The sequence below is a fragment of the Peromyscus maniculatus genome, chromosome 9, assembly GCF_049852395.1.
Source record: "Peromyscus maniculatus bairdii isolate BWxNUB_F1_BW_parent chromosome 9, HU_Pman_BW_mat_3.1, whole genome shotgun sequence".
Lineage (NCBI taxonomy): Eukaryota > Metazoa > Chordata > Mammalia > Rodentia > Cricetidae > Peromyscus > Peromyscus maniculatus.
The window spans coordinates 82,355,454-82,378,730 of record NC_134860.1 but is presented as its reverse complement, the minus strand read 5'-3'; the positions used below and the strand labels follow the sequence as shown (position 1 = coordinate 82,378,730).

The 23,277-nt window shown below is 35.8% G+C and overlaps 1 protein-coding gene across 4 annotated transcripts in view; it reads right to left on the bottom strand.

The window, feature by feature from the left end:
- Nucleotides 1–11,372: 11,372 nt before the first annotated feature.
- Pcdh17 (protocadherin 17) overlaps nt 11,373–23,277 on the bottom strand; it is a 93,099-nt gene continuing 81,194 nt past the window's right edge. For 2 of the 4 annotated variants that reach the window (XM_006980938.4, XM_076545446.1), the window contains exon 4: nt 11,373–14,668. In XM_006980938.4, the coding sequence (XP_006981000.1) occupies nt 13,986–14,668 (683 nt within the window). In that variant the 3' untranslated portion in view covers nt 11,373–13,985. The remainder of the gene's footprint in view (nt 14,669–23,277) is intronic. The other 2 variants (XM_015999374.3, XM_015999376.3) reach the window with 2 other exon arrangements.

The following is a 23,277-nucleotide window of genomic DNA, read 5'->3' as shown; positions in this document are numbered from 1 at the left end:
TGACTAAACATGCTGTTGCTTTTCTTTTTTAATTAAGGGCTAAAATAATTTAGCACCAGCTATACTGTTGTTTTATAACAACCTGTGATGACATAGATATCAGAACAGAAAAACTCTGGAGTCACAAGAAAAACATGTGCTTTCCTGCATCTTTCCATACTCGTTTGAGTCTGAATGGGTCAGATCTAAGTGGTGAGTATTGTGTGCTCATATATAATGGAGATGAGATTGAGGAGGTCTGACATCTCTTAATTTATTTATTCCTCCAGTGTAAAGCTAGCCACCCTCCTGTTTTTATTATACCAATTTAATGCCAGCCATTTCCTGTTTTCATTAGACCATTGTGATGCCAGTCTCCTACTGTTCTCATTAGTGCAGGACTGTGTAATGGCAGCCACCCCGTGTTTTCATTATAACAGAGCTGTATGGTGCCAGCTGCCACTTGTTTAACTTTACTGAGAAGCATTTGACCATGGACTACATACTTCTACAGGCTACTGGCAAACAAGGCAAAGGCCTACGGGGCTCTGGTGAAATGGTTGCCGTGCTGAACTGACTTATTGGCTATTAATTTTTAACAGATACAATTGCTCCAAACAGTTAAGAAACAAGAAACGGAGCATTAACTTAAAGGGTGTTTTGAAAATTAGTTTTCTATTGTTGCTTTCTTGGTTGTGTATTTTTTTTAGAACAGAGATCCTCAACCTGGTGGTTACAACCCCTTTGGAATCTAACTTCCCTTTCACAGGACCACCTAAGGCCATTGGGGTGAAAAACACAAATATTTACATTATCAATCACAACAGTAGTAAAATTATAGTTATGAAGTAGCAACAAAAATAATTTTATAATTGGGGCTCACCACAGAATGGTACTATGTTAAAGTGTCACAGCATTAGGAATTTTGAGAACCAATGTGTTAGAATAATCACACTTAGATCTTCAATAGTATTTTGCATTCTGTCGTCATGTGACGATAGATTCATGTTGTTGGCATGCATCCATTTGTGATCAATAACAGTTATTGATCGCTTGCTATGTGTGCACATGTGCTTAAGGTTTCCATGAACTATCTTATTTGCTCCACGCATTTACCATATGAATTGATCTTATTCATGTTATATAACTAAGAAAACATAAGTAGATAGCAGGTGCATTATTTAGGGAAGGCTCAGCTAATTTCTTCTGCATAAGATTAAATATTATTCATGGTTTTATAAAACCTGTAGACTTTTCCTAACTTTTCAAGTTTTTAGTTAGAAAAAAGCCCCAAACTATATGTAGGTAACTAGATATAACCTGTTTCCAGTACACCTTTATTGCAAAATGAAGGCCTAAGACTAGATTTGGCCCCAGGACTGCATTTGGCTCACCCTGGTAAAAGATCACAAGACTGGAGAGTCGCAAGCTAGGGTTTGTATTCCCCCAGGCAGGCCAGTTTCAGAGTTCATGGCAGAGCTCAAGTATCCTCTACTTCCCCTCCCTTTAGATAACCTAAAAACTCCCAGTTCTGTTCATTTGATAATTAGTGTAACATAATGACAGAATTAATAACGACAAAGTGAATCTGGTTAATTAATAGCTTTAAATACTCTTGCTAAAGTTTTATATCTTCCTAGTTTTGTCCTTAATACATTTTAACCTATGAAATAAGTAAGAACATATTTTAGTGGTTACATAGATATTAGGTATATTATTGAAATATAAACTTTTAGATGCTCTTTAAAGGACTTATAAATACATTTACTTGCTTCATGAAAACATTTTGTGAATTTTTCCATTTATTACTTTAAAAACCCTCTCAGATAGCCATATTCTCATTTTCCTGAAAAAAGTAATTGACAGATGTGTGTATGTTTGATGAAATGAAGAAACACTGCTGAGATCTGTAACCTGTCAGCGTTCTCTGGGAAGCAAAGTTCTACCCATGTGTTAGGGGACTCTGAATGACTGTAATGAGTCATCTTAAAATGGCAGCTGTCACCCTAGGATTTGAACCTTAAAGTAGACAAAAAAAAAATGGAGATAAATCGATGGTATCCTGATAGATAGGCAGTAGTTCAGCCAAAGGGAAAGCACATTCACAAATTCTATGCTCTTGCTAACAGAAGGAGGTCAGATAGTAATAATTTGTTAGATTAGGTTGTTATATATATCACCTACAGTATGGATAGGTGTCTGTGGCCAAAAAAAAAAAAAGTCAAATAAGAGCAGTGATATTAAAGGTTGTAAGGTTGTTAGGTTATTGCATTTTGGCATGTCTCACCTGTCTTTAACATTTCCCAAAATAAATTTGTCCTCGGAATGAACTTAGTATGGTTTAGGAAAATTACCTTCATTGAACTGAATGAATAAATAGGATGGAGACAGAGGGAAGGAATAGGGGTTGAGACAAAAATTGTGAACTTGTATGTGAGAGCAAGAATGATCAGTTTTAGTTTTCTTTGTCTGGAGCTGAGTCCTGGCTGTTCGATTCAGTGCTGCCAAGTGAGGAAGAGTGGGTACAATGCTTCTAATATTCATTCTCAGCTCCAAGCACTTCTAGTTTGTTAGTTTTGGTGTTCTGTCTCAAATGGGGCAGGTGGCGTCATAACATTTGCTGTGAAATAAAATGCAAATTCCACTATGCAAATAGACCATTAGGAAGTAAATTAGCTTGAACAGTAGTAGTGTATCACAATTGCATTGCTTTGTAATACAGCAATGTTTAATCAGAGAAAATGCACTCAAGGCTGTTTTCATGTGGCAGTAGGTTCCTGAGTGTCCACTGGAAAGTCCAACTTCAGAGATGAGGCGTCGCTTCTTTCTTCAGGCTCTTCTTAAAAAACCTGGTTGTGAGAGCAGCCCTCATCTGTATGAAACCCCAGAATTCACCAGAGTGGATAATACACATTTACCTTTTAATATACTTAGTTCCTATTTATCCAAGTAAAATGGAATCCCAAATGTGCATTGGCTATGGTAATTACTATTTATATTAATTTGCCTGTCAATGCATAGACTTTCAACTTTGCCACCAGAGTTCTTGTCACCCTTTTAACACATTACCATTATTATTTTAAAACTAGAGTCATTTCAAGTTCAAATTCATAAAATGTGCATTGGAACCGCCTACCCTGCATTACAGATGGGTAAAACAGAGTATGTGTCAAGAGAAATAAGACTTTTAAGAGACTGTTTGCACTCACCTTCCCCTAACCTCATTTAGAATGTCAATCTGACATTTTTTTGGCATTTCATGTATTACTTTGAAAGAACTAAAATCAGTACTTATGGTTGGAAGATGCCCAGAAGATCAATAAATTCATCTGTTCTGTGACATCACGCTAACATATGGTCACTAATTCCTGCTTGAGCAATGTCTTTGTCTGATCTCCATTTCATATCATCACCTTTTTTTCCTGTATGTCCCCATGGCAGAGACAGATTCAACATAGACACAGCCAGTCAGACAGACAGACAGACAGACAGACAGACAGACACACACACACACACACACACACACACACACGAAATAACTTTGGTTCTGAGGATAGAAGTGGGTCATAGCAACTGACCTATAAGGTTATACCTTTGAGACAGTCCCCAAGGCAGTTTCCTTTCTTCACCTTTGGGAGTTGGGGAATTCTCTTCTGCCTTAGGGTATGAGCGCTCTAAGCCCCTTTATCTGGATTAGAAACAGAAAAGCAACAGCTTTTTCATTCCACGGATCATTGGCACTGATTAGAGTGAGAGATAAGACTGTCAGAGAAAGACACTGGCCCTGCCAATTGTCAAAGAAGACAGTGCGGAGAAGTCCTTAGTGCTCAGGAATTTAAAACTCCCAGACTCCTATCCAAACTCAGGAAGAAGACACATAATCCAATCAACATTCAAGATCAAACTTCTAAACCCTAAAGTTTCTTGCTCTTCTTTTTCAAATTACATCATTTTATATCATACATAGAATTTCTCAGACAGGGAATCATGGGGATTTGGGTAGTGTGTGTGTGTGTGTGTGTGTGTGTGTGTGTGTGTGTGTGTGTGTGTGTGTAGATAGCCACCATGCCCACCATGCACACTGTAGAATGTACAACTCCTTCAGATTCTGCCACATAGATGCCCACAGTCAAAACCTGCATACCTCTATGATTTAATAACAAAACATTATCAGTGGACACTGTCAAATATCCTTAAGGGAGAAAATTGCCCTGTTTTAAATTACTATTGTAAGTCATTGATGTTCTCTCTTTTTCGGGCCGGACATATGTATGTTAGTATATTCCTAGGATATCATGGAAGTATACTATGATAGGTCACTTCTGTCTGCCTGAAAATGCTAGGATAGCCACAGGAACAATTATTGACATTATTCTACCTAGTCGAATTCATGCAGTACATTCCAGGAGGTGCTCAGAGAATCCAGGAATATGAAAAAGTCACCATTCCAGGGATGGAAGACATCCATACCCTTGATTTTCACCTTTGTCTTGCTTTCCAAAGCATCAAAAATGATTACAGATTTGAAAGGAAGAATTATTTCTGGGAAGTTGGAAACACACATAAATACTCTGCTGATGGCTTAAAGCTGAGAATTTCAAGATTCAGCAGAGCTGGCGCTGGCTCTCGATAGCTGGACCAGACCCAAGTACAAGGTGCTATTAGACAGCATCTTATAAAGAATGGATCACCAGGCAGCAGCAAGCTGTCCTAGTGTTATTTTCCCGAAACCATATTCAGCTTGGCAGGAGTTCGGCAGAACTCTCCTAGCCAGTAATGCTAATTCAGGTGTCCTTACATCTCTTCACCTTTACAAAAGGCATTCTCATGGCATCTCCTATTTAGATCATCCTAACTTGATCTAGCATACCTCTCCAACCCCTTCTATCTTCCATATCAGAAAACATCCTGACTTTATTTTTATGCCTTAGTACACACCTGTCTCTTTGTCCAAAATGTATTTCTTCTCTAGCTTTGCTGCCAAAATCTCCAACCTTTCTTCAGTGCTTAGTTCAAATGCTGCTTTCTCCAGGAAGGCATTGCTGCTCCCTCTACCACTTCAGATTTTTTACCTGAAAATGTTTCTGTTCCAATCTCACTCTTTTCTAAGCACCTGCAACTCACATTTAACACAGCACAAAAAAACTCTGATTTTTATAAATTTCATAATTTCTCAGACTATTATAATTTCATAGAGGCAGAAATGGCATTTAGTTAATGTGTATCTGTCCCATTTTGCCAAAATATGCAAAGTATATTCCACAGATAAGTGTTGAACTAATTGGGAATGCCACATTCTCCAAAAGAAGAAACCATCTTTTTACCCTCTCATTCACTTCCTTTCCCCCTCTGGTTTATGAGCAGAGAGTAGTTTTTACACTTAATGGAAATGAAAGAGATGACATACATACATACATATAAATTTACATAATATTTAAAGTATGAAGATGTTTAAGGAAGATGTGAAGGATGAGCAATCATAATAGTCTCAGAGGATCTTTACTTATCTTCCATCAATGTCAAACATGTTATTCATGAGATATTAATAAGAGGATTTCTTAATATATAGGATTTTGTGATAATATGGTAAGATCATTAATTTTCTAATCACTTATTCAGACTTCCAATAAAGTACTCAGCACCCCACGTAGTTTTTTTTTTTTCTAAAAATCCCTGTTCCTGACCTACTTTCACTTTGTAAACTTCCTGTTAGAAATCATTATGCATTTGTCAATCTTAGCACTCCATGTGGGAGTTTAAGAAGGATTGCAAGTTTTCATATAGGCCTAGAAAATTGGAATGAAAAATTTCCACTTAATATAATCATAAAGTCTTTGGGAGCTCACCAATTAATTTGCAACATAATGTACTTATAAAAGTTATTTTAATAGATGACAAAGGTAACATAGCATTTATGTAATAGAGAAAGCTATGAAATTAAGATGAAAATAAGATAATCCCTTAAAAAAGAGTTTACAAATGTTACGGGATGTTCATTTAATTTATCACAAAATGCAATTGGTATGAATCAGATTTTTAATGAAAATCTCCAACCTCTCTTAGCATAAACTTTTAGATTTAATAGACTTTAAAATATGGGGAAAGGGAAAATACCTTCAAAACACAATTTAAGAATTGTTAGATAATTAGGACTGAGCTGTTTTAGCTGACTAATGAAATTAATTAATATCGCATCTGATCCATTTTAATTTAGATTTCAAAAATACATAGTAATAAATCAGCAGTAAAGGGGCATTAGTATAATTGGTCTTCCTGAGAATGAGATGGGGTTTCTGTGAGTTGTGTGGGAGATAGTAAATTAAAATTAATTTTATTTGATTAATTAGAACAAACCAGCCTCACTTTTGATGAACGACAATGAATTTGACTGTGATGGTATTGCTGTCTTTCCATCTGACCTCTGAAGAGACCCATAGTGTACCGCACAGCCAGAGTGAAGGAAGAGTCAAGTTCAAATGTGTTAGGCATTATTTAGCCATATCAGAATTGCTTGACTTACCCTTCTTTATGTTAGTAGCTTTTGAAATTACCAGATTCTCATCCACTTTTATATATCTATATAAACTTTTAATATTAGTAGAGTTTATAAAATCATTTCTAAGAAATCAATTAATGATGCTATTTGTTAAGCATATACAAATTTCATGAGTTAACATAATTAAATGAACATCTGCATGATTGTTTCCAAGTGAATGCATACTAAATTCACCAGAAAACTGGTTTTCTATCATTTGGGGCTGGGGAGACATAATAACACAAAAGTTGTATAACACTTTGAAGATGACAATTAACCAATTATCAATAATATTGTTCTGATGTCTTCCACAATTGTGTTCTAAGTCTAACTCCAGAAAAAAAGATGTTCTTTTGTTATTTAAATTCCATTTTGCAGCTGTAATATAGGACTGGGAAAAAATTAAAATGATAATGATAGGAAGAGGATGATATTAAGACAGACACAATTCAATATTCTACCATCAAACACTGCCCAATACACACAAACACACACACACACACAAACACACACACAAACACACACACACACACACACACACATACACACACACACACACACACACACACACACACACACACACAAACACACCCTTTCCAGGACTTCCTGCAACTCATGAGCCTACTTCCTCAGACTCCTAAGTATTGGGGTGACAGACACACACCATCTTAAGTTAAGGACACTTAACTTAAGCTTGATGTTTATGATTCTCACAATGTTTGTTTATTTTTCTGGTTGTTTGTTTGTTTTACTTTCTTGGGGACTGAAAGTACTTTTTTCTTTTCAAATTATTTACAAAAAAAATAGGAACCATCAGGATATTAAAGACATAGAATTAAAAGGAAATGCAAATTAGCAACATAATATAAAAAATTTTAAGATGATAAATTGAACATTCTGGAGAAGATATAAAATACTTCAAGATTTTAGAATTAAGAAAATCTGGACTGAACACTCAGATTATACATCTGCATCTAAGTGCAGGTATCTTAGCTAGATGTCCTTAGATGTGTTCTGTTGCTTCAGAGCTCCATGTGACTCTGTTCATTGTATAAAACTTTGCAACATAAAAAGCCTTTTAGCACTGGAATTCACCTGTATCGAATAAGTTTGTGTAATTTGTTTTGCAGTAAACCATGAAGAAATGGGAATACTTTTCATATAAACTCTCCCAAATGCCAATTACTTTAACAAAATAGAAACAATGAAAAATATAACTAACTTCAAAATTTGTATTTTACCTCTTTTAAAAAATGTTGAAAATTTTTGAACAAGTTATGTGACTTTATGAAGCTATAAACTTTAAATATCTCATAATAACGAAAATAGGTTAAGAGGCTCAAAAATAACAAGTAATATGTTTTTTAAGTTAATGGGTGATGAGTCAGCTATATGATCCACAGTTTTGTGTAGCACAAATCTTACTAATAAAATCAAACCTGGTGCCAGTTTTTGGGGGTGAATCCTGGAAGATCAGAGAAGCAGAACAAGCCACAGCCACCTCACCTTGCCAATTCCTCAGCTGATCCTGTTTCCTCAGACTGGAAGCCTCTGCGTCTTTATCCAAATGGATCTCAGCAGAATTGCTATTCAAAGGCCTAAAAGCTTAACGACTCTAGTTCCTGGTCCTCATGCCTTATACACCTTTCTGCTTTCTGCGATTCCTTCCTGGGATTAAAGGCATGAGTCACCATGCCTGGCTGTTTCCAGTGTGGCTTTGAATTCACAGGGATCCACATGGATCTCTGCCTCCAGAAAGCTAGGATTAAAGGAGTGTGTGCCACCATTTCCTGGCCTCTATGTTTGTCTAGTGACTGTCTGTTCTCTAACCCCAGATAAATTTATTAGGGTGAATGATATATTGGGGAACACAATATCACCAGTTTTTTGCTTCCATCTTCAAAAGTAGGTGTAATTTCTGAGACTAGCATTTCATTGACATACAGAGACATTCCTGTAAGCTGTGCTCATGATCTCCTCCTTACTGTGGCATAGGTAGAGAGGGCTCTTCACCATTCTCCCTCAACACTGATCACATGATTGACATGACTGAATAAGCAGTGCCTTGATCTGCCCTTATATTTTAAAGCAGTGAACAAAAGAATAGGCTAACAGTGTTTGCTATTTACTCTTAGGAAAGAGCAGGTCAATTCCTATGTTTGTAGGTATCACTAAGGTATAAATTATAAGGATTCTGCATGCAAAATGTGGTTATCTTGGTGCTTCTCTGTACCTTAGGACCCTTCTGTTGCCACTGGCATCTAGCTTAATGTTCACTGAAACAAAAAGTTCAACGTATTGCTCTGATTGATTGACGAAGAAAACACTGATTGGCCAGTAACCAGGCAGGAAGTATAGTATAGGCAGGACAAGGCGAGAGGAAGGGAGAGGCAGGAGTCACCAGCCAGACACAGAGGAGGTGAGAGGTAAAAGTACCAGTAAGTCACAAGCCACGTGGCAAGTTATAGATTAATAGAAATGGGTTAATTTAAGATATAAAAACTAGATAGCAAGAAGTCTTCCACGGCCATACAGCTTATAAGTAATATAAGTCTTTGTGTATTTATTTGGCTCTGAGAGGCTATGGCCCTAGCAGGACTGGAGGAAACTCCAACTACAAAATATAAATGAACCAAAATGTAGACAGGTCACTATTTACTCTATGATAATAAGTCTAATTAATACAAAAATAATTGGTGATGTCATAAAAACTAAAACAAAACTGCCTATGAGGCAAAATATTATTTAGGTGTGACTTGTAAAAGTTGTCATCTGTTGTGAATTAGCAAGAACACAGGGTGTCTGACGTAACTCAGGAAATCCAGAAGTAATCTAATAAACTTTCTGAAGAACTGGATGGATTAACTTGCCCATTTTTAAGCACCTAAAGGCAACCCAGACACCCTCCTGCAGCCACAGTGTAATATTGGGGCATATTAACTAGTCAGGCAAATACATGATATGAGTTCAACAGATGCTTGCTGAAATGGCTTATAACTTTAAAGTGTTTAAATAAACATATATACTTACTGTAAATGTTCTTACAAACAATTGCCTTCATCATTCATATGAGATATTGGGGAGTTTTATCAAGTGACTTCTCTGAATAATTTTGGGATCTTGTATCAAATTATTGTAAATAATGTAAATGTAAATAATGAAAGGTGTAAGAATCTATGAGTCATGGTTTCATGGTAATTATTTGACTGACCCATTTATCCAAGATGTGTGAAAGAAAGTTAATTCACTCCTGTTAGAAACAAATGACAGATATTATTAAGTAATTTTTAAATCTCATTTTATGGGAAAGCAGATAATTAGCAAAGACAATTGTAATACCATATTTGTTTTTCTAAAAATAATTATGGCTAGGGTCCTTTGTGGTGTGCAGTGTGGAATGTATCACTTCTGTGTTAATGAATTCAAGGGAAGGCAACACCACTATTAGTAATAGCTTTTTATTCGGAGTCCTCATTTTCCAGACAGGTCACATGAAACACAGCCATTAAACAATAGCGTTGAGATAAATCCATACAATGTATGCTGCTTTTGTTGTTGTTGTCCTTGTCCACCAATCACTTGGTGCAGGAAGAGCCTTATGAAGTGATGGGATTGAGAAATGGAAATAGCTAACCTGCAAAACACCGGGGACAGGAGAGTCAGACTTTAATCAGGTCTCATTCAATTATGTTTCAAATCAACACATCTTGATAGCCAAAACGCTCATGGAATTAATGCTCTGATAAATGTTGTCTCTCTGTCAAAAGAATATAATTAGACAATAATGAGTAGATATATATTATGCTGGTCCTTAGTCTAGTTGTTGACCCCAGCAACTTCCACTCCATTAGACAACAAACAGCTTTTAACCTGGTTCTCATAAAGCATACTGCTCATTACTACATGACTATCTTTTCTGGTGCTTTTTTTTTTTTTTAATTTGAACAGTGCCTACACCCTTAAAAGGAAAGTTATGTTTTACAAGCACTCAGTTAATTTAGGGAAAGGAGCAATCAATTTCTCACCCAATGATTCAGTGAATATAAGAAACAGGGTCCAATTTTTATAGGTTGTTTGCAATAGGGATAAATTCATTGGATAAAGAAAAAATGTGGAAACCTTCTTTGAGATTACATAAGATATTTTTCTTCAGTGTTTACTATGATATAGTATAACACTGATTCCTACTATTTTGAACTTTAAAGAAAACATTTTCATTATTAACAGATGGTGAAACGATTTCATTACTGAAGTTTTATTTGCAGTTCACCATTAAGCATTTTTTAGTTTTTTCAGTCTTTTACTAAAATTTCCAAAATGTAGTTTTCCTCTACTTGAATAGCTCTAAACTTAAAAGACATTATTTTTCGTGTGTGTGTGTGTGTGTGTGTGTGTGTGTGTGTGTGTGTGTGTGTATGTGTGTGTAAAGCATTCTAAATTCCAGAAACCCCTTCAACTTTATTTATGATATACCACCCATTAGGGACATTGTTCCCCAAAGGTATGATTTTGGCATCACAAAGGTTTCCTTGGAAGCCAAGCACCAGAGTTCTGTGGTAAAGGCAGGTCCCAGGGAGATGAATAAAAGCAAGATTCCCTTAACTATAAAAACTCAAGAGTCCTGACTTAAACTACCACCAACTTGTAAATAAATAATCACTACTAAATCCAGATAACATATTAAACAGCTAACACTAGTAAATTACTGGTGGCAGCTTCAAGTCAATCCCTCACTTATTGGCACAATCAAGTTCGAGAATCGCGTGGTGTTGTGGTGTCGTCAGACACTGACAATACATTGAACAGCTTGTTACTTAGAATTAGGAAATTTTTAAAAATAAACCTATTTTTTGCGTATGTGTGTGTGTTGAACTTACTTGCACACTGCTTTAGATTTTACTACGTGGTTATCTGAAGAGTGTGAGAGAGGCAGAGCTTGGAAAGACTAAAAGGAAACAGTTTTCCATCAACTTTCAACTATCTATCAAGCTAAGTCATTTTGTAGTCTCCTGGAAAAAGTAACATCATAGAACAGAGACAACACACTGGAGATACATAAGTTGGCCAAAATATAGTGTCAATTGGGTTTCACATGTACAAGATCCCTTCTTTTCTAATTTAAACATTTACAGATAACAAAAAGCAAGAGTAGAGCTGTGGAAAGGCTGTTACCAAGAACCAAATGCAGTTCTCAAGAGAATAAGGCTGATGGGAGTCACCCATTCTCACCCTTAGAGCAATTTTGCGAGTGAGGTACAATCTAAAACTTTCGTGAAATGGTGGAAACACTTCCAGCAGATTTTTTTTTAATTACAAACTTAATTTAGTTCAATGTTTGTTTTGCTTTTCCTTCTGTTTTTAGTATAAGGATTTTATGACATTTATGCTGTTTCTACACTGGCTTAGTGGCCAGAAAAGAAGGCACAAAATTCTCTCCCAGTTTGTAAATAATCATTTTTTTTTCTGTTCCAGTGCACAAACAGCCTTTATTTAACTCAGCACCACATTTTCCAAGGTATGGGCTCAAACTGTTTGCCATGAAGCTGTTAAATGCCAAAAACAAAATTTTAATGCTGAAGGAAAATGTCAATCAAGGCTTTTCTCCATCTGCTACTACTTCTGTGAGTGCTAATTTTATTTTTCCCAATTCCTGAAATTAGAGTTGTCATAGCTTAAGAAGGAAGTAGGTTGGAAACTTGCTAAATGTCACAAGAAAAGGTGCAACCAAGTGATGGAATAAAAGGTATTGTTCTCAAAGGACACCAATAAAAGGAGGCAGAAGAGCACTGAGATAAAGGAAAACAAATTTTGTTAAGACCAAGACCTCTTGAAACACAGTACACAATGCATATAACCAGCACTGGTACCACACATGCATTAAAACATTTGTCATGTTTAGTAATACGATGTGTACACACACCTGAACCACTGAAGATACTTTTGAGAACCAATCCATGTTATGATATCTACATAGGCAGAGCTTTATGTTACTGAAAACATGGTAAATGAGTTTCAGGTATTGGTACAAATGTAACTCTCATGATTTAGCATGACTTTAATCAAAGCTTCTACAAGGACTTGCACAGAACTATGACTGACAGATGTATTTTTTTTTTGACCTTTCAGTTAGTTCCATCAGCTCACTCAAACACATTTTGAACAGAATTACGTACTGTAGTACTTGGTAGACTATACATTAAACAAGAGACTTTGCTCCGAGGCACTGCTTCCCACGCTCCATGGGGAAAAGGAAGCAGGAAAAAACAAAACTCATAGAGTTCGACAGCTACCGAGGCAACACTTGCCATTTACAATATAAGCCCAAATATTTTTGCAACACAACTATATATTAATTTAATAAAATACACAATATAGCTCTTATACACTCAACAATTTGGCTCATATGCACGGAATCTGCAATAAATCAATAAAAATATGTCATTTGATGTAAACACATTGAATCTTCTTACATCTGCACATTTAAATGGTCATGTGATTTGTTATGTCTAAGACTTTTTTCACTTTCCTGAGCAATTTTAGTGTCCAAGAATGAATAAAATATTTCAGTTATGTTAATTTTCTCTCAGTATTACCACTCAATGATAACCATAATTCAGAATTGCTCCAATGTAAAACAAACTCGCCACCATTTATATCTTTGTTGGACACTAAAATGCTAAATAGACATTTTAAAGTCTTCAAATTTTCTTCTTTAATGAAGTGAATAGGTCTACATGTGTTCAGGACAACACGGACTATATCTTTTTACATTGAACTTTTATACGACATGAAGTGTCTTACAAATGACCAAGGTTTTTGTTGTTGTATTTTTTTTTCTGTTTTGTTATTATTATATATATGTTTTTTTTTGCTTTCTGACTAATGATATGGAATGGTCTTTGTGTTTCTATGCTTGGCAGGTACTTTATACAGAAATGTTTACCACAAATATGTGTTAATGTTTGGTGTAGCTTGGACTACTGCAAGGTCTTTTCAGGACTTTCAGTAGAAGCCTGTGATGTCAGCTAGAAATCCACCACAGATAACAAATATGACCCTGCTTTGTATGGGGTTTATAGGTAAACAGTTAAGTCAGCATCGATCTCGGAGGACAGTCTTAGAGTGATCAGAAACATTTTAAGTCCCACGTTGTATACCTTCCTAACAGATTGTCAAAAGGTAACTTGTCTCCTCATCCTCCTTTTTCTTCTCTCCAGTTTCTTCTCTCTCTCTTTTCTTGTTTCGCCTTACGCGTCATTAATTCTGTCCTAATATAAGTTTGGTCAAAACCATTGTTATTTCTGTAAAAGAAACAGCAGTGAAAAGAACATACTTGTGGGCACTTCAGATGTTCACCAAAAGCCTGAAAGCAGCATTGGTCCTTTTCCATCCCTGTAAAATGGGTTGTCACCGAGAGTAATCATTTTTTAAATCAACAGAAGAGACAAGAAAATGCCAATGCCTTTCCCCCTCACTTTCTCACAGCTACAGGATCATTTCCCCGGCAGTCCTGCAAGAGCTTATCAATCTCTCTCACAACTTCTTCCGCATCGACGGATTCTCTACCCAGATCTCTGTTGGGGTGATCAAGCTGCTCCAGCACGGCTCCCATCTCGTTGGACTCCCGGCTGGCTCTGGAATGCACATCCGCAAAGACTCTCGCCATCTGGTCAGAAGCCATGAAGGAAGGGTCTCTTGGTTGCTTACTGGGTGACAGATACTGACTGTCAGTGGGCAGATAGGAACTGCTCGCTTCGGCTAGAGCCCCTGATTTTGCTTCACAGCCATCCAGGGAGCCTTTTGTGGAGGCGCAAGGCTCGATGCATGCCTTGGTGGGGCTGCTAGATGCTGAGGGGACCTCTTGTAGGAGAGGGCTCAGGGCACGTTTGGCTTTTAAATAAGGTTTCACATTGGCAATGAGAATAGTGTGCTCTCGCTTGTCTTTTCCAAATGTACAAAAAGTCTTTTTCCCAGTGGGGTTCACAGTTTCATAAGTCTCAGTCTCAACATTAGCTTCAACTGTGGGTACAAAGAGATTTGTGCGGTAATCTGCGTTTTCAGCCTGATTGGCTGCAGGGAACTGTGGCATCCAACACCTATCAGAATGACCAAGCACTCGGCATTCATCTGTGCAATTAATGCACTCTTCCGGTTCTGCAAAACAAAAGAGAAAACGACAAATCCAATCATTAGAGTTTCTCTGACATTTCTACTTGAGGCTGTGATCAGCTCTCAGTGGGCTTGCTTGACCTCTGGTCTCTTAATTAAAAAGGAAAAGAAAACAATAATTAAAACATTTCAGGATGGTTGCATAAACCTGCTGGTTGAGACAATGGTTTTATTTAAGTCTAGTCTCCAGATATTAACGAATTCCCATAGCCTGGGAAGAAGTAAAAAGTGGTCACTGGAGAATGATTCTCAGTGCTATAACTTAATCCCCTGAGGTTCTAGTCTTTGTTCTATGTAGCCCGTCCTAGAAACAGTGAACTTCAAAAAGGTTGATCAGGATTCATTTTGTTAAATCAAATAATAGGTAAGAGTGGATCACAACTTTCCATAGTAAGTGCTAAGGTGCTTTTAAAATATTTCATCCTTATTTTACTTGTAATTGTTATTTTGGTGACAGTCATGAAATAAAAGGGTTGCGTCCTAAGCTGATTTTTTTCCTACTGAGTGTGGCAAATGGATTTTTTTCTATCAGACTGTGTTATGAATAAGCTAGTCAAAAGGGCACTTTCCTGCCTTATTATATGAGCATGCAGATCTTGTTTTGCATCTCCTTCACTTTCGGTTTTTATTTTTGGTGTAAGTAGGTGAAAATGGATTTATTCAACAGGTATAGTTCAGAATAATACGACGCTTCATGATTTCCTATCCTAAATATTAATGTTTTGTGTGAGAACTTGTACTTCTCTCTTTTGCCAATAGAGGTATGGAGAGTCTATATAAAGCATTATTTAATGATTACTATTTTAAAGATGCTGACAAGGAAACATGAAGTACGATGCCTTTGGTCTGATGGTAGCTATGAACTTCCCATTGACTCCAATATTTTCAATCACGTCTTTGAATTACATCTTCTCAATTGTTCCTTCCTCTGTGAATGGTTGCTTCCCTTTTGTTTAATGATGCATTTTAGATCAGGGACTTCTACTAGAAGAAGAGGATATTTACAATTTACTTCTATGTGATGGGAGTAGAATTCCCTACACATTTAGGAGCCCTAGGGATCGTCTTTTAATTGATGCTAGATGATCACTACAAATAAATGGTGTATTTTGCAAGAAAAGAGAAGTCTACAAACAATATATAATATAGGAAACAGCAAATTTAAAATGATTTGTGTGATAATGTTTCAAAGTCATGCAAAATATTTGATTTTTATATTTAAAGCCCATAAAGAACTTATCAATCAACCAAACACACCTACAAACTATTTTACCACAAGAAGTTTGAGCCATAAAATAATTATTACTTTACCAAGTATCAGAGTGACACCTTGACAAAACAAAATATTGTGATATCTCATAGTATGTGTAATTCACACTTGTGGACTTTTTAGATATATTTAATTTGCTTGCATCTATTTTAACTTGTCATTTTTAAAGAAATATTTTCCTTGAAAGAAATGCAGTATTACCTTTTTAATTTATTATATAAAGCAGGCAAGAATCTTGAGGAATAGACTGAATTATGCATCAACAGAGTAAGACAGTCTCTGATTGGATGCCTGCTAAGAGGAACTTGAACTACTTGAGAAGAACCTAGACACCCCCCCCCCCAGAAAACTGTGGAAAGACATGTATTTAAATCAGAGCTCAGATTAAAATGTATTTTTAATATCTCAAAGATTCAGCATCAGGTATTTTTGTTACCTAACCTGAATGGCTATCATATAACTTTGTTAATCTTTTGTATCCTTTAGAGCCAGGCATTTTATCTTAAAATGATTTACAACTAATATACTCTTTGAAATTTGCCGACATGGTTTTATATTTCAATATTGACTGGACTTCCATTTCAGTTACTTAAATAACCAGCACTGAATGAACTCAACATGGATTTAAGGTCAGAGAAAGAGATAGACTAATGCAGATTTAAGAAAATGTGAATCGACCCTGAATTTGAAACCGTCAACATAAAAATGGCTGTTTGCGCTTCACTGCTGCACATCACAGCTTTAGGCTGGACTCCTTTATGTCACATTCAGGGGAGCAAATTTTGAGTATTGATTATGATACATTACAAGCTATTCACCTTGTGCTTAGACTGTAATTTTGACGCCAGCAGTTCAGAGACAGTGAGGAAAATCGAATGGCATTTTTATATAAACAGCACAAAACTATGACCATAAAGTAAACTATCACTGCCAAAGTTCAAGAAAGAATTCATGAGTGGAACCTTCCTGAATGAACATAAATAAACAGACAAATGGGTAGGTATGAAAAAGGCATGGTTATACTCAGGGAATAGTTAGCTAGAAAGAAGGTATCAGGCAAATTGAAACAGTTGAAAGTAAGGAAAGAGTGAATAGTAAAAGGAAGGATAAAGGAAGTAGGAAAAGATGGGGTGGAAAAGAACGCAAAGGATTTAGATCAGGAGAGAGGTAAAGGTAGAGGAGTGATAGAGAAATATGAAGAGAAAGAAGGCTGTTAGGAAGGTATACATTTAAAACACGGCTCCATCCACTAGGAGGGTAGGGGCCACACACCACAAACACAATATATAATAAAGAAAAGCATAAGAGTATTTTGTCAGACATTATAGTTACAAAAGAATATAATTAATTTGTTCTTTGTGTCTTGGAAGGAATGATCCAAGAAAAGACACATGGAATAATAAAACTTCAAAATTAGAGACTGTGGACAAGCACATCATCTGTATTTATATAGATTTGGTATTTGTGTTAGACAAGTAGAGAGGCCCTGGGAAGAAGATCTCACAACAAAGCTGATCTACTCCAATTTACCTTCTAATTTGAGATTACCTAGAAATAATTCACATTTATTGTCATCTTTGCTTCAACACAATGTGTTCACCCTTTCAAAGAATGTGGTCATTCTAGGAAAAACTGCAGAGACCTAAAGGAATCCACATGACAGAAACTGAGGCATTATAAAAACAAACAAACAAACAACAAACAGACAAAATTCTGAATATCGACAAATAATGAATAGAAGTTACAGAGTCTGATCTCTTACGTATCTAATTCAAGGAAACACCTCATGACAAACAAGTAGCTTCAATAATTTGCTTGGTGTTAAGATTCATTTTCAGCTAAATGTGGTGGTAGATGCCTGTAACTTTATGACTTGGAATAGTGAGGTAGGAATATTCTGAATTTCAGGGAAGCCTGGACTGGGACTCTGGACTACATACCCTCCAAATATAGAGATATATATGTATGTATGTATTTATGTATGTATATATGTGTGTATGTATGCCATATAACCACCACTCAGGAAGCTGAGGTAGGAGGACAGCCGGTTCAGTATTTTAGTCTGGGCCACATAGTAAGAGCTTGTCTGAAAAAAAAAAAAAAGAGAAAGAAACAAAAAACAAAGAAAGAAACAAAGATAGATAAATAGGTAGATAGGTAGATAGATAGACAGACAGATAGATAGACAGATAAATAGATATAGAAAAGTAAAGAAAAATCAATACATGACATTTTAATTATCACCTTTGTTGTATAGTTGAGTGTGAAATCAGTGAGTAGATCAATAACTTAATTATATTTAACTTTATATTTTCATAATTAAACACAATACACTTAAATATTTGGACTTTTATCATCCTTAGTGGAAAGGACAGGATTTACCTTTTACACTCAAAATTTAATCTTGGAATGTCACTACATCATTAGACATACTTAGCCATTCCTAAGCTCATTGAAAGATGTTGGCAACTACAATGAACAATGAAACTAAAAGTCAAGACATTGGAGCCAGCAAGGGTCAGCAAAGAAAATTGAGATTTGTCAAATGTAAATATTTTGCAAAACTCAGATGATTCTCTTTTATGCCATTAGTGTGTGTGTGTGTGTGTGTGTGTGTGTATGTGTGTGTTTTGTCTACTATAGAGAAAACCTGTTGAATAATCAGCCAAAGCAATTTTAATTCATAGTGAAACTATTTCATTATTCTTTTCTGTCTTGCTCTCAGTCAGAAACTTATCATGAATCATAGGTTTAAACTTATTCCCTTGTCTTCAAAGTGCTAGACAGCACACCTAAGAAAAAATACTTAGCAATTAACTTGATACCATTTAGGGAAGTAGAGGACATAAAAAAAAAAAATTCCCTGCTCTTGGTTTCAGATTTACTTGCTACCTCCAAAGTTTGCATGTTCTTATAGCTGAGAAAACACACACACACACACACACACACACACACACACACACACACACACACACACAGAGTTTCTAGCATCAGAGTTAGCATATGCATTCAGTATCCCACTCTGATCTACTTAAAAATACACATGTATATATAATGATGTAGTAATATCTGTGACACAGATGTTTGAATACCTGTCTATAAAACAGAGTGTCAGTGAGGAAGTTTCACAGTACTATGTCTGTGGAGATTGGTATTTAGAATGCTTCTGTGTTTTGTGACTACTGAGATGCTTTTATTTCTGTTTTGTAAACAGCTTTAAATAGACACGGTGCTCTTCTATTACAGCAGTTGTTGGTAGTGTTTCTTAGAACATCTTAAAATTAGAGTTGTTTCCAAGTAGATCACTCTATAAATGGAAGTCCATTTTTATTCTCATTTTATATTGCTAATTTACCTTATTTGGCCAATGTAAGTTTCCATAACACCTATTAGCTGTCTGGAAAGTGGACTAGGCATTAATCTATATTTCTAGCTGGCATGGTTCTCTTTAAACTAATTCTACAGAAACTAAACATAGTATCCATCTCAGATTCTCATCTACCTGCAAGCCTTGACAAAACAAGGCCTTTGAATGCAAATCAGGGCATAGAACTCCATACATCAGCCTGCTGTTTCTCTTTTCTCTCTTTAGTTCATATGCATAAATGCACATATCAGGATGTACATGCTTCTCTATGAACAAAACACATTGCAATTTCTTCAAATATATTCTTACATTTCAGAAAAAAAATTATCACTGCCAACTTGGGAATCTTGTTAAAACACAGTTGAATAAACCTAATGAAGCAAGTTTTCTTTCACTAAGTTGGCATGACTTGTAACATCCTGTGAAATGACACTTCTCTAACATAAACAGTGGGTTTTTTTTCCTTTTTTGGCTGTATTATTATTAATTCACTTCCCTTTGCCATTCTATAAATCCCTAGAGTCTGTGGTGATGATGTGAGTCATTACAAACAACTAGGATCTTAACAATTTATACGCATACAAATTAATTCCAGTTATAACTTATGTGACCCCATTTACTAGAATATTTGATAAAAATAAACCTTGTTTCACTCTTCCTGCCTATGAATGGAATACAGATTTCACTTTCAATATTATCCTGAAGAATGTGAAGTAAAGATATGTTGCCTCAAAGACTGTTCTTTTCCCTTTTAGTATACAAAATTATGATAATGTAGCTGTATTAGATGTACGGTTTTTCTTAACAAGTACTCATGCAACTCACTTGCTTTATTTTAACCACCTTTTACTAAATGTGGCGTGAGTATTATGCAAGAGAAGAGGAGAATGGGGATGGAACATTGTGATGTGAGAAAACCAATCACTTACTTAGCTAGACAATCTTTCATCCACTGCTTTGTATTTCTTGTATTTCTCATTTGAGCACAAGGGGCTATATTGTTTATAGGTGGAGGTAAGGTGTTAACTTGCATTTTAGTTTTGATGAAATAAATAAAATATCACATTACAATCTACTCATTACAGGAGGTACTTGTTCACACTGAAGTGATTTAATGGGTGTGTGTGTGTGGGGGGCAGAAAGCCTTACTATTAGAAACAATAAGGGGGGGAGGAGAGGGGAGAACAAGGGAATCCGTGGCTGATATGTAGAACTGAATGGTATAGTAAAATAAAATAAAAGGGAAAAAAAGAAACAATAAGTGCAATTATTTTCTAATAATTATCCATAAATGATAAGAATTTAGAAACATAATTCACACGACAAAAATACAGTGAAAGAAGCACTCGTACTTTAGCTGAATGCACAGCCAACTCAGCTTCCAGACTTTATTTTAGTTGTGAGATGCCATTCTACCTGCTTTAGATAGGCAGAGAGCACATTTTGAAGAGGAGGTTATTATAATACCATCAAATAGTCAAACCGTGGCAGCACTGAAGCACCAATCCTCAAGCGTGCACCTGCATCGCACAATGCTTCTAAATGTATTGCCACGGATGCATTCAGACACCAGAAACCACTGGCCTATATTATTCAAGTGAATCCAATCACAGCTGGGTATTTGGAGCTGCTTGGAGCAGTAGCCCTCACTATTTAATGCACCTGCTCACCTTCAGGGATGGTTTTAAGTGCCTGTGACCTCTTGGACATAATAAAATGCCTATCAGAGTATATAATGCATAGCAAGTGCCAAGAGATGAAGAAAAGCTGAGATAAATTGAAATGAAATTTATGTTATGGAACAAGTATAAAACAATATAAGGAAATTTGATATCAAAGTACTTGGTATATAAAACAATGAGATTCTAAACCACACAGTGGAAATTTATGGCACAAATATAAGTGTGTCCCACGGCACACTTCTTTGAGATTATCATTTAAAATTTAGTTGCCCTCCTCCCTTAGTCCTGTTATGGAGGCGCGTCTATCACCTGGGGCACCAGCAGATGCTTGGATGTGAAGACACAGCTAAATGGAGCCATCTCTTTCCTAACAGGTACCCTTAGGAGAACTGGCTCTCAGACTTAGTATAGTACACAGATATGGGTTTGCATATGCTTTGAGCTAAGGACTGTTGCAGAACCACATAAAGCAAAACAGTATAATCCCAGTGTTCCAATATAGAGATTCTGTGGGTGCATGAGCTCTGCATGCTTCTTCAATTTCTTTAAAGATTGTTGTGCTTGATGATTCATTATGTATCAATGTATTAAGCAACTACTTTATGTCTAGATGTTATAACAGGTAGTGGTTTATGGCAAATGAACCACTTTTAAATTCACAAGTTTGTGACACTTTAACTCATCCCCAAGGAGCTTAAATTTCAAGAAAGTATGCAGTAGATTTGAATTACACATAAAGGAAATGATTCATGAACAATTACATTTTGAACTGTGTCATAGTAATGCCAAGGTACAGAAATCTGGAGAATGGTGTAGATAATAATATCATGAAGGAATTTATACAAAAGATGCTATTTGATCTTCAATTCAAAGGATGAATAGCACTGATACGGAGTTTTAGAAGAATGTGTTCCAGGTAAAGAAGTAGAAAGAGAAACAATAGCCACATAGGAATGTACATTTCAAGGAACTCTGAGAGATTAGCTTTATCAGTTTAAGAATGTATGCTGCATCACCAAACAATAATAAAAAATAAAATTAAATAACCATGGTGGTAAAATTAGCTAGCACCTGGAAATAGAATAGAAAAGTTCTAAATGAGATTATTGACTCAGGTCAGCAGACATGCAGCACAAAGGTGGTTGAGCAGTTGACTACATGTCTTGTAAGATTTCTGAAGTATCTGACCCTTTAATGGGGAAGATAATGAACACCATTTATGACCCTACAATATTTAGATGCACTAAGAACAATATTATCCCAATCAGCATGGTTTTCAAAAGGCTTGCATCTCAAATCTTCCTATCTTTAACAGAACCATGATACACTGTTCCCAGAACTGTTCTCAGGCATGGTCATTCTGTTCCCAAATATTTGCTATTCAGGTTCCATTTTACTATGCTACCTCTCCTGTTTTAAAGACAATCTTAAAGTCTTTGGGTTCAAATAACATTTTTTTTTCATTTTTCAGTATAGATCCAATATAGATTGCAATCATGCATCAGATAAATGTTTCCTATTTCCATTCCAACCTCTATCTTTCTCTAATATTCCATGATCACCAACCAGCTTTCATATATGTGATTACATACATAAAGAAGTAAAACCTTTTAGAAAGTAAAGTATCTATAAGAGAAAGAATAATCTCAAATAAGGCAACAGTATGAATCTCTGAACTCTCTCCAATAATGCAGATAATTGAAATCAATAGGAATAAACAATTACAAGAAGCCTCTAAAATTTTTCTCCAAAATAAGCATTTCAGTTTCAGATAAAAAAAAATGTAATGACTTTCCCAATAATCTGCATGGTCCATCATTGTGCCCAAATATTTATTTTGGTTCATCTGTTTGCCTTAAGAAACAATTATGTCTACTGAATGTGCATCCCCATGGGAGGCCTTGCCTTCTTGTGGGAGGGAGTGGGGGGTGAGTTGCAGGGAGGGAGGCTGGGGGGTGGGAGGAGCAAAGAAGGGAATCTTTAAATGGTGTGTAAAATGAATGAAAACATTTTCTTAATAAAAAACAAAAGAAATGAAAAATGATGATTCTGAGTAAAAAGAAAGAAAAAAGAAAGAGAGAGAGAGAAAAAGAAAGAAAGAAAGAAAGAAAGAAAGAAAGAAAGAAAGAAAGAAAGAAAGAAACAATTATGACAGTTGAGGAAGACAATAGTTTACATATTTTTCAGTTCACCATACAATATACAATTCAATATATATTTCCAAAGGAGAACAAGAGACCATGGTAGGAAGGAATGTTAAATTTAAAAGTTTTCA